Source organism: Balaenoptera acutorostrata, chromosome 14 (assembly GCF_949987535.1).
Source record: "Balaenoptera acutorostrata chromosome 14, mBalAcu1.1, whole genome shotgun sequence".
NCBI lineage: Eukaryota > Metazoa > Chordata > Mammalia > Artiodactyla > Balaenopteridae > Balaenoptera > Balaenoptera acutorostrata.
Window position 1 is genome coordinate 37,680,776 of NC_080077.1, and position 12,251 is coordinate 37,693,026.

At 39.0% G+C, this 12,251-nt stretch overlaps 1 protein-coding gene across 3 annotated transcripts in view; it reads right to left on the reverse strand.

The window, feature by feature from the left end:
* Window positions 1–4,696: 4,696 nt before the first annotated feature.
* TPD52L1 (TPD52 like 1) overlaps window positions 4,697–12,251 on the reverse strand; it is a 102,585-nt gene continuing 95,030 nt past the window's right edge. For 2 of the 3 annotated variants that reach the window (XM_007190793.2, XM_007190792.2), the window contains 2 exons: window positions 10,006–10,066; window positions 4,697–5,338 (listed from right to left, as the gene is read on the reverse strand). In XM_007190793.2, coding sequence (XP_007190855.2) covers window positions 5,210–5,338; window positions 10,006–10,066 — 190 coding nt within the window. In that variant the 3' untranslated portion in view covers window positions 4,697–5,209. The remainder of the gene's footprint in view (window positions 5,339–10,005; window positions 10,067–12,251) is intronic. The other variant, XM_007190795.2, reaches the window with a different exon arrangement.

The window sequence follows — 12,251 nt, forward strand, 5'->3', positions numbered from 1 at the left end:
CAGGAAAGACAAAAGTATCATAATGCATTCTGCCATCAGGTGAAATGTTGCTTTATTCAGATTCTGCAGCCAGATTTTTAATTCACTATGATCTGCTTTAGGCCCCTGATCATAGACTTGTAAACCTGGTAACTGGTTCTGCCTCCCCTGCTCAATCCTTTCTGTCATTTGGGGAAATGAATCTGGGCATGCGATCTCAAATGGCATTTCTCTTCCTCTGTTTTTCCCTGGCTGATTTATATTCTTCAGACCTTGATTATGAGAATATTTGTCACCAGACGAGAAATACATGAGTTATTACTGGGTCACAGGACCTTATGGAGAGAACACATCCGACCCGACTTCTTCCCCTCATTTCCCTTTCATAGGGTAAGTAATCTGCCCGCTTGCCTTTACATGTTGCACAGCCACTGAATGGTGAGGAAAGGGAGGCTATCTATGCAGACCTGCTCAGTAGCTTGGTGGGAGCATAATGCCTGTCCCTTTAATTCAGATGTCAGTTTCCATTTGAAGAAGGCCTAAAAAGGCTGGCATGGTGAGAATCCTAGGCACCGTTTCTTTGGAAACTCTTTGCAGTATCCATGGATACCCAATCTGCCGGAAGCAAGGTGCATGATCTCTTTAGGAGCAACACAAACGTGTACATAGAGCTGATCTGCATTGAAAAGAGCAGTGCTTCTCTGCACTGAAATGCTGCTGAATCACAGCAACAGTATGTAAAAAGCAGTAAATAGTTGAAAGTCAGCAAAGTCTGGTTATTAATTGGAGATATGGTTAAGAAGAAAACAACTGTATCTATCAGTGTTTTGGAGTTTTTTCTCCTGGCATGAAAACATGCACACAAAATAACCCTTGATAAAGTTCAAATATTTATAACCAGAAGATTTTCTGTGGCCCTGGAGTTTTATTTGGGTTGTTTGCCTGCTGTAATTTTCATAAATCCACACAGAGACTTTCGAAGTCTTTACTGGGTCAGACTTAATACTGGTCACAATCATTATCTCAGTTTTCCATTTACCTACCAAATGAGGGTTCACACTTAGTCCTAAAGCTTCCTTATTGGGCTAATATATTTAAAAACAGAAAATGTAATGGTGTTATAAATAAAATATCCTTTAATAAGGACAAAACGAAGATCAATAAAAGAAGATAGCTATTGCATTCACCAGCCAATGTCTACAAATAGTTAAGCATTATCAATCTAATGTTTTTTTCTTCTTCGATACCTGTGCTGCTTGTCTGGAATTGGTCTTCTGAATAACAAACCCTAGAACTATGTTGCCGAGTAAATAATTATTCTTGGGTTGAACTGTTGGTTCGCAGACTGGCTCCTCTACACGGACGGCAAGGAGAGACTGAAGAAGAGGCAGGCACTCCAGCTTAGTAGGTGGCCAGTTCACAAGCAAGGCAACTTACATATGCAGCTTGTCTGCAGCGGCCTCAAGACAAGATCGCTGCACTCGCCTGTCAGAATCTTGAGTTTATATAGAAGCTTTAACTGGCTTCAGTCAGTCATGTGTACCATCCAGATGGTCCCAATCATTATTGTCTCAAGGCAGCATCCTTGAAACAGCTCCTAGTGTGGGAATGGTAGGTGGAACACACATTACACGCACAGGGATGGGGTGAGGACCCTCCGATTGCCTGGGTCCAGCTCTCTGGTCAGCTGGTGGTCACATCCTCCTGATGACCTCCTCCAGCATGAACTCAACAAAAAAAAGAATTCCTTGTTACCTCTTAGGAATGAGGAAGAGACTACCCCGCACTCAAAAAGAGGAGCAGCTGGAAGGGTTGGTCTGCAGGGGGCACCTCAGGCTAGTTCTCCCTGCCTGGTCCCTGGGGCTGATCCGGGTCGGGTGGAGGTGGGGGTGGTTCCTTCTCCGAAACAATTCCTTGTTTTCCCATTGTTTGTGGGCTACCATTTCCCTAGCTCTTAGGTAATTCTCAATGCCCTTATATTTGACAAATACTAATTCTAACAGAATGGCCAACCTGTTCATCTTAAAGTCTTGTAACATATGCTCTGGGATAAATGACTAACCAAGTGCCTTGGGAAGAGCATCCTCTGTACCCTGCATTTTTATTTAAGTAACTTGCCAGTCTTTATAGACAAAGTGAGATTGGGGATGATTTCTGTGGGAGATTTAGGATTATGTTATTTGTGGTTTGCCTTGATATATATACTCTTTATGGTAGAAACTGAAAGTCAAGTAGAAATAAAATAAAGAACTTTACCATTCTTAAATAAAGATTATCAAAAATAACCATAAGATTTTGTCAAATATAGTTTGAAATTATATTTGAATGCCAGGTTTGAAGAAGTTGCTTTACATGTCATATTTAAATCACTTTTTAACCTTATCACCACCTTCCTTTATTGTACCCATCCCATCCACACTCCAATTTAATAAAAAGTGAGAGGAGAGGCTTGGGGTGAAAGTTCACAACCTTATGCACCATTTTACAGTGAAGTTCAACAACTTTCAAGCTGATGGGTAATTTTGGAACAATGCACTGTGGCAGAAGAGCCGCTTAGATTCCCAGAGTTCTCTTCACGTTGACCACTGTGAGTGGCATGGCTTATCAGGACAGTTTGTTCTGTTGTCTACGGTTCAAGAGCAGATTTATAAGAAAATGTGTAATTTAGGGAAAGATACAGATTGCTTTGCTGACATGACCTACCAATTGTCATAGTCTATGAGATATGAGTTTAAGATAAATTTGCAGTGTAAATTTCTGAATATTTTCCATCAGAGCAACAGGATTTAAAAAGTAATGAATGGTTAAATTACGGAATGGCTTACTTAAAAAAAAAAAGTTTATTTTGTAATCACAATTCACATTGGAATTTTCAATTATTGAGATGCATTTTTGGTATCATACATGTTGTGGCATTTCGTATACTTGGCTGACCTGACCTGAAGTCGTTTTGATTTGTTAGCAAAAGGCTATGTCCATTGTGTGCAAATACTGTTCAGTACTTGTGGAACACTTTAAACTACTGCATGTGAACTAAGCCCAGCTGGACAAAATAGGGCAACTCAGCGGCCAGTCAAGTTGGGACATACTTGCCCGTGCAAAGTCAGGGAGACACGAGCAGCTCCTGAGTGATTCAGCAGTGAGAAGACGAGACCTACCAGCCAACAACTGATTGAATTATTCTACTCACACATCTCATGACAAAATGAAAAAAGATATGTCATGGCCATTATATCACTCCCAGATCAGAGGGAATAATTTTAATTAAAAACAAACTTTTCAATTAATAGAGGTGATGTGAATATAGTTTTTACAAAACTGATGAAATTAGAATTTTTGAAGAATGGTTTAAAATAAACAGCTAGGGACTTTCCTGGTGGTCTAGTGGTTAAGACTCCGTGCTCCCAATGCAGGGGACCCGGGTTCGATCCCTGGTCAGGGAACTAGATTCTGCATGCTGCAACTAAGATCCGGCACAGCCAAAAAAAATTAAAATAAATAAATAAAATAAACATAAAATATATTTTATTTTAGCTTTGAGGCATTAACACTAATTTTCTTGATTATTTTTCTACCTAATTTTAATACTGTGTTTTCAGACTGTAGGGTTGAGACTATTGTGCGCAGAAATGGGTTGGTGAATGAAAATACGTTTATAGCAAAATAACTGCATTTTCTAATACAATGCAGCATGCTGAATGCAATCAAAAAGAAGGTGGCAGTGAGTCTACAAAAGGTGACCAGGCAACTGCAGATTGGTCACAGAGAGACCGAGGACACGCTGCAGCAGGGGGTGAGCAACTCAGTCACAAGCCAGCTGGACAGGGTTTGGCTCCAACCAGGAGGCTGGGAGGATAAATTAGGGAGAATGCCAGTGCTCCTACTGGCAGGGCTCCTTTGTCCACTCTGGTTCAAGTTTATAGCCCCACACCTATTGCTCCTGAGGTTTCAGGCCTCAGAGATTATGTGGCCCTGAACCAGTTCGATTTTCAGTTAGGTGTACGGATTGTCCTGCTCCATTAACTTCAATGGAAATTTTTAGGTTGGTCTTATTTCACTATTTACATATATCCACTTCTATTTAATAATAAGTTAAAAAATGAACAATGAACATACTATCTATCTATATTATGTATATTATATATTATTTATATATAATATATAGTTATATATATTGCTTATTTAAATTGTGAATTTTTAGTTGGTAGGTCTATTCTACATTCTACAGTGTATATTAAAAAAATGTAGCTATAGGGTGCTACTGACAACAAATGCTACCTTCTACCTAATAACAAATGTATGTTCCCATTTAGAAGAAAAAAGAAGCATATGATGTGGAAGGTAAACAGTACTGCAGAAATCTGATTGTACTGATTGATGCTTTTTTCATTCTTGTGAGCAATTTGCAAACTGGAAACAGTTGCAGAGCTCTGCTTCTCCCATTTTCTAGCAATTCCCTTTTCAGCTATCTCTTGCCTACTTAACTCAGTAGTTACCAAGTTAACTACTACTCTAGGTAGATTAGAGAGAATTTTAGAATCGTAGATTGTTTCAGCATCCTAAGGTAGCTGAGGTTATAATTACTTACATATCCTCTCTCATATTTTCCAAATTAGCAGAAGTTGATTTAAAATAGCATCTGCAGAATTATACCTACCACCTTTCAAGGTCATCAGCAGAACTGAAACGTAAAGAAATTAAGAATTCAAAGTCGTCATTAAAATCAATTATTTTAATTGCTTAAATAAACATAAGGAATTAAAGTAGGCGAGGGAGATCGGAAGCAGTTTGATGAAATTCTCAGTGTCATCCCATTCACTGCTAGAGACAGTCAGAAAGAGCTCCATCCTGTGGACAGAACTGAAAGGAGGCACTGAGCCTTCAAAGACATGCACTTCGTACAGGAGTCCAAGCAAAAATCAAAGCAAATAATTAATAGCTACATGTTTGGAAAATATGTTGAATTACACAAAAAACAAGGGTCGTGACCAACTGTGTACCTGCTGAAGCCGACATTTTAAAAGATGACAATCTATGAATACTAAAGTGTGATGGTCATGTGGTCCATCAACACAAATTCAAGTGGAAATCATTTAATTAAACTTTCAGGAGAAGGCATTTGAAGAACAAGGTCAAGGCCTGGGTCTTCCAGTGGGATTCTGGTCTTCAAATCCGGATGCGCGCGGGCAGGGCAGGGTCCCTGGAGGCGGCTGCGGGCGCGGGCGGGGCCCTAGCACTGCAGCTCCTCCCCCTCGGCCCGCCGGGGACCGCCGGCCGAGCTCTGCGCGCTGGCTTGGGCCGTGGAGCTCAGCACCTCCTCGAAGCTGCCTCCGCCGTGGTTCGTCCCGCCTACTTTCGTCTGAAACGGGTTGAGACGCACACATGCAGTTATTTCGTTATTTCTGTAATTTTAAAAATAAGATCGATTGCTTTCAAGTTCACAAATATACTTGTTTTCTTGAAGGGGGATGCAAAGGATGTAGAGAAGTTAGTTTCCTTTAGCAGGGGGCTAGGATATCATTCATATTTGGGTTCTGCGACCGGACTCGAAACTTTAATTTGTACACATTTAGCGACTCTCTCTTTGTCTCTTCTACATCTAAAATTCTCAGTCCCTTCAGGGGCATATGCAGATCTGTGGATTTGCACCATCTACTCACTCACCCAGAGAACCGATTTAATCAAATGGAATTGGATATTAGATAAATTCCCCCAATTTCACAAATGTGTGAACGCCTTTCAGTGACTCCAGCTTGAGTTTTCCATTTGGGATTTAGCAAGGCAATCTGGATTTCTGAAAAATGTCTCTTGAAAAGCAGAGCGGCTCAATGGAACATGATTTCTGGTTTCTAATACTTTGAGAGTTGGAGATGTATCATGGCTTAAGCACTGCTCCTCTCACGTCTTTCCAGGCAGTTGTCTCTATAGGAGGAATATACCTTAAAATGCAAAGTTATGATGCTTCACGAGGCTCTCTTTTTGTGTACTTGTTATTGGCTAATAAGAATATAGTCAGGAAGAAATCAATTTATAATTAAGAAATATGGTTAAGTATTTTGAAAAATTCCTTATTATAAGATCTCTCAAAAGAATATTTAATGGTCCAAAATGCTTAATGCAAGTCTTGTTAATGGCCACATCGGCCTTCCTTTAACCATTAACAATTTGGAAAAATACTTTGAAGAAAAGAAAGGTATAGAATAGAAGATGTTGCTCTTCCCAAAATGCTGCCTACACCTCACTGTCACTTATGATCACTCACAAGGACATAAACCACACTAGGAAATGTACCTGCCAATTGCCTGACCTTCCCTTTTAAAACCTTAACCAGGATTTAAAAGCAGTTCAGTCATCACAAATGACACACAAACTTTTCTCCCATTGTCACTAAAATCCCTCTCTGCCTCTGTAAATTCAGTTACTAAGTTGAATTTTTCCACTCTGCTTGAGATTGGAAAACTCATTCTGGAAAGTGACAGATTATAAATATTTTAGGCTTGGGAACCACATTGTCTCTGTCACAAATACTCAAATCAGCCATTGTAGAAAGCAGCCAAGATAATACATAAGTGAATGAGCATGGCTGTGTTCCATAAAGGCTGTATGAATGGACACTGAAATGTGAATTTCGTGTAATTTAATTTTCAAATCACAAAATATTGTTCTTCCTTTGATTTTTTTTTTTAACCATTAAAAAAAAAGTGAAAACCATTCTTAGCATACAGACCGCTCAAAAATAGGCAACCAGCTGAATCTGGCCCATAAACCTTAGTTTGCAGACCTCAGGGACAGAGCACTGATTCCTCCTCCACTCTGTGTTATCTTAGCACTGGGAAGAAGCAGGGGGTTGGTTTCAACTATCTGATTGTTCACTATGGTTATTTCTTTTCTGAGAGAGGCAAGATTAATTCAAAGTAATTAACTCTATTAATAGTTTCCATCCTCCTCTTTAGTCGCATTCTCTTTAGCAATAGAAGTCACACACAGTGTTGAAATCAGGTGAATACCAATTACTGATGTTTTCTTCTGGGCTTTGTTTTGTTCTTCTCTTCTAGTTCTTGATTTCTCAAATCAAAAGAGAAAAATAAAGAAGGCGGAAACCACTTGGAAATAAAGCAGTTTGGCCAAGAAAAGAGTGGACTAAAGGGGTTTCCTAACCATGTGGGTTTAATAACCACACACTACAATACTTTAGCCAAGGACCTGCTTAAGCAGAGATGTGAACAATAAGCTTCTCCCGCACCCTTCCCTTCAAAATGGTTTTTCATCCAAGAAGTTGTCACTGTGTCCCCAACATAATAATTGCTCTTTGCAAAAAAATTTTATTTGAATTACTGAACTGGGCTTCCTGATCTTTCATAATAAAAATATCCGGTTGAAAGGACACAAAGAAACAATAAGTATATCTTACCTTTTTTTATGGTTTTAATTCAGGCCATACAATGTGCTCACCAAAAAGTAGGGGCACTAAAAATATGTTCTGCTTGACATGGGTGCAGAACGGTCGGAGGGGATGTAGTTACTCATGATTCACTGGAACATGGTAGAACATTCCAAATATGGTTTCATAGGAGCTGATTCTGGGTCTGTTTTCTGTTTGCTTGTTTTAGATGAAATAGAAATTGTGCTTATTGAGTGTACAGGTGACACCAGCCAAGATGTCAAGTAATACATTGATGTATTACAAGGATGTAGGCAGAAAGGACTAAATTTTATATGATTTTGATGAATTGGCAAGTTTTTCATGGAAAATCAAACTATCTACACAATTGGGTATAAAATAAGAACGATCCATTGGGTGCAAATGCCAGATGGTGTGACAGACTGTGTGAGAAGATGGCAGGAACGGACCTTGCTTCACAGCAGAACACTATTTCTAATAGAACACAAATATGAACACGATTCCCTTTAAGTGGTGTTTGAAAAATCAAGCTTAAAGCAGGATGTGTGAGTGGAAATACAGCATATAGACCTGCAAGGAATTTCACTCATCTGTACTGATTCATGAGTCATTCCCTCAGCAGGAAATGACCTCAGGATTGAAAAGTTACAGAAGTTTTGGAGAAGATTCAGAACACAAAAGAAAACTATGCAGAAAATAAACTATACACAGAAGGTTTAAACATCTATTGTTTAGTCTGGAGGGAAAAAAAGGAATGAGAACTTTGTAATTATTGAGGAAGTGGGAGGTTTGACACACAGCATGATTATTAGCTATTCTCCCGTTGCCTGTGTGGGCAGAGAAAGAGAAACTAGGCATTGGGTGTGACCCAGGCGGTGGGTGGGCTGTGAGTCTTGTTAAACCCATGGACAATCATGCAGACATAGAATCTGCTTTCAGGGGGTCTTGACACAGGCTAGTATCTAGATGGCTGAGTTAGTTTTGTGCATGTCTGAGGAAGGCAGCAGGCTCTGTACCTTCCATCCAGATGCGGTGAGAAAAGTGAGAGGCTGACAGTGTGGATTAGACACTTAAATCATGTATGAACTGTGAGCTAACCAGAGTTTCCTAAAAGCAAATGAAAACAGGTTGTTCTTTATTCTTCTTTTGCTTCTTCATACCTCCTTCTTCTAAAGGAAACCTAAAAAGTACAACTTCTCCTATGTCAGAACTTGACAACAGAATCCATCCTTCTTGGATTGTCTAAGGCTGAGAACCGAATGCTGAGAAATTAACTCCTGGGGTTTTTGGAATCTTTTGTTTTGAAACTAGATATTCTGGCATGAGAAATGTCTGCGACACTGCAGGTCTCTACCCATAAAAAGTTTTTCCTACAAACAGCGGCAATTTAATGGCTCCTCCGGGTCCCTAAACACTCAATAAACGATAACGTTGACAGGCAGAGCAGTAAAACTGCGCAACTAGAGACTGCTGGTAAATGAAATCAATGAAAGCATGGTAAATGTTGAGTAATAATTTCATTCTTGAGCCTTAAACACCTTATCACAGGTCTGGAAAAGAGAAGACTATGTGAAAGCCTCTTCTAAGGGGAAAGACCCTCCAGGTCAAAACCAATAAGAGCATCTAAGACCTCGACTAAGGAATAACTTATACCCTCACAGACTCTCATCTGGCAGCACATGTGAGGGTTGTATGATTCAGAAGCAGCTGGGTAATCAGCACGAGCCTATATGTGCTTTTGATCTGATTAAAGTTCACACATATTCTTAATTTTCCCAGTAATAGGGAAATACAGAAATGGATTGTATGTAAAATAGTGATAATGATATCAAGATGTAATTAAGTTTAGGTGGTATCTTTAAAAAATCTTAGTAGTATCAATGACTTTTCGTGTTTTAAATGTTCTATACATTTAGGACTAGACTGATTTTACTTTTGCTCTTTTATCCTCTGTACATTAACTTATCTATGCTCAAACAATAAATTCAATGAATTTTTTTTGTTAGCACCTACTATAGAACAGGCATATTTTCAGTTTATACCCAGGGAACAAATGCACTATTACAAAATAATGCATTTTGTGATTCAGCTTTATTTTCCCTCCACGATACCCAGGCTGTGCTGTGCTCAGTACGTGAGTGGAGTAGGCAAGTGGTGTTGATGGGCGGTGGATGGCAGGATAGCACACGGAGCCAAGTTCATTTCTACTGGTCCATGTCCAAACCAGAGGAGCTCTGAGCTGTTATTGTACTTTCATTTACACTCTGATTTCAGAGTTCACAGATCATTTGTCCTATCCACAGTCATCTATCACATATCTGCTTCTTGGGGGATAGCATTAAGAGTTCTAACCAGTGAACAGATCAACACAAATCCCAATTCGCTTTCATGAACAGTTCACTTCTGAATGATTTATTTATATAAACAACTTGGGATGGCTACAGTAACACTATTCAATATTGGTTTTCTTTATAGATTTATATGTGAAGAAAAGTGACTCTGGGCACCGCTGCCTTCTTGGCTGCATCAGATGCTGGTGGCCCCGCCTCTGGAGCCAACGGCAGCAGTGACTAAGCTGTCCTGATTCAATGAACCCAGCGACACAAAATTCACTTCATCTGTACCTTAAGGCTTGTGACAGTTGTCTCAACCCTCTCCTCAAATGATTTGAAAGTAGGAGAATTCCTAAAATAACAAAAAAAGAGAGGTCAGCTCTGAAGACCTAGCTGTCTTAGCAATCGTGCTGTGCTGCCTAGTTTCTCCTCTTACTTGCAAACATCTCCTCTGCACCAGAGCTGGCTTGCCACCTACACCAACCATGTTTTAAAATGTATTTCACTTCTGCTAGGTTAGATCCAGAAACCATAACCCGACATGGAATTTTTCTAAGTAAAATAGATAACTATAGAATAAATAATATAGCATTTGGCAAGGATACAACTGTAATAATTCCATGGTGCACCGTAAATCATTTCCAACGAGTCAAAGGAGCGATAGCTTAATTTTTCATTTACTAATTAATTGTTTCTATCATAACACTCTTTTTCCCAGCTCAGTTATTTTATAAACAATAGAAAGTCTATCTGAAGGACGTCACATTCGAGTTTTCCCACTTGGAATTTTAAAAGCCATTTATCTTAGTGAATGTGAGACAAGACAGAAATAGCTAAAGGAAAAAAAAGGTTCAGATGTTTTCAAACTTTAAAGTTTTAAAACTAAGCATTTTCTCAACATGCAGGAAGCAGTGTTTCTGAAAGTCAGTGCGTTCATTATTTTAGGTTGAAATATACTCACTACTTGTTTAATGCTTGATCAAAATGGTGCTATTAGCACGTGTTCTATTTCCTCCCAAAGAAGATACACTTACTTGTTCTTACCAGACAGAACCTTTGCTGTCTATCGACAATTTATTTGTGACTCATTCATTGTGTTAAATAATCTACATACCATCTTGTAACTTTAAGATTTAGATCTTTCATTTGGTGCTTTTTGGTTTCCTATACTGGATTTGGCCACATGACATTATGACTTAATGACATCATTACCATTAAAAATGATATCACCAAGTCCAACTAAGGAAACAGGAACTGAATTAAAAATGTGTCTTAAATCTTGTGTCCTTGTTGGCTTTCAGCAACAACTGCCATCATTTTCAGGTCAAAAAATTCAACTGAATGTTACTATACTTGATAAGCCACTTGCTATTCTCTCTTGAGTGCAGAAGAAATAAAATAAGAGGAATGGCCTAAAGAAACTTCATAAGGGCGAATGGTTATAAAATACGGGCTTCACTATATGGTGTGGGCTGTAGCATGGCTCTAATACTATCAAGAGGAAGCTAATATAGAGGATATGTTTTTGAATGAATTTGGCTTCATCAGGGATTGTCTCCCAAGACTCTGATGCTCCGGATGGTCACAAATGCATTTGCATCCAGGCTGTATGAAGTAACAGTGGTGAGTTCAGAGGGCCCAAGCATGGCGTCACACCTTGTATATGACTCAAACATGAGTTGAATTCCTGTGAGTAACCCTCCACCGTACCTGTCTCATGATGAAATATTAGTGAAATCACATAAGAATGATTCAAAAGTGTACACTAATTAGCACTTTACTTCCACTGCATGTTTTATTTGGCCAAGCTGGTCACATGACTAACTACCTGTCATCCATCAGTTGCACAGGAACACAGTGGGCAGACAGTTCAGCCTAATGGTTCACGGTTTATGTTAGTTGAGCAAAATCTTTTTTTTTTTTTTTTAAAGTTAATTTCAGGCAAGCTCACGAGGAATACATTTGACCCATAAGTCACTATAAGTCACTAGATGGATTCCTGGTTCACAGAGGAAAATCATATTAATTTTTTTTTCAAGGCTTTTTTGGACACCCAGACTTAAAATTTAACAAGTAAAGAAGCTCAGAGCTGCAGGCTGCACTGCTCAATTCTGGTGTTCTTATTCTAGGGGGAGCAAGTCATTCAAATATGAACTAAGACATCTTGAATCTATGCTCTCTACTTACCACCAAATTAGGGAAATCAAATGCTGTGGTTAAACTTCCAAAGTAACCACATAACCCCAGTGTAGAAGAGACATCATTAGATATAATAAAACAGACATTCCCCTAATCAAATTACACTAGAGTGCATGCTGGGGAATAGGGAGAAACTATTTATTCAGATTTAATCATGTCATATACAACTACAAACTTGTAGCACTGCAAATAACCCTGGAAAGAATTTGGCTTCAGTGGGCTCAAACTATTTAGAGTAACTGAACTCCCTCTAGAATGTATTCACACCACAATATATAATATAAAGCAGGAAGAAGAGGCACAGTTCTGACTGAAGTGAGGGAGGGTCCCAGAGACTA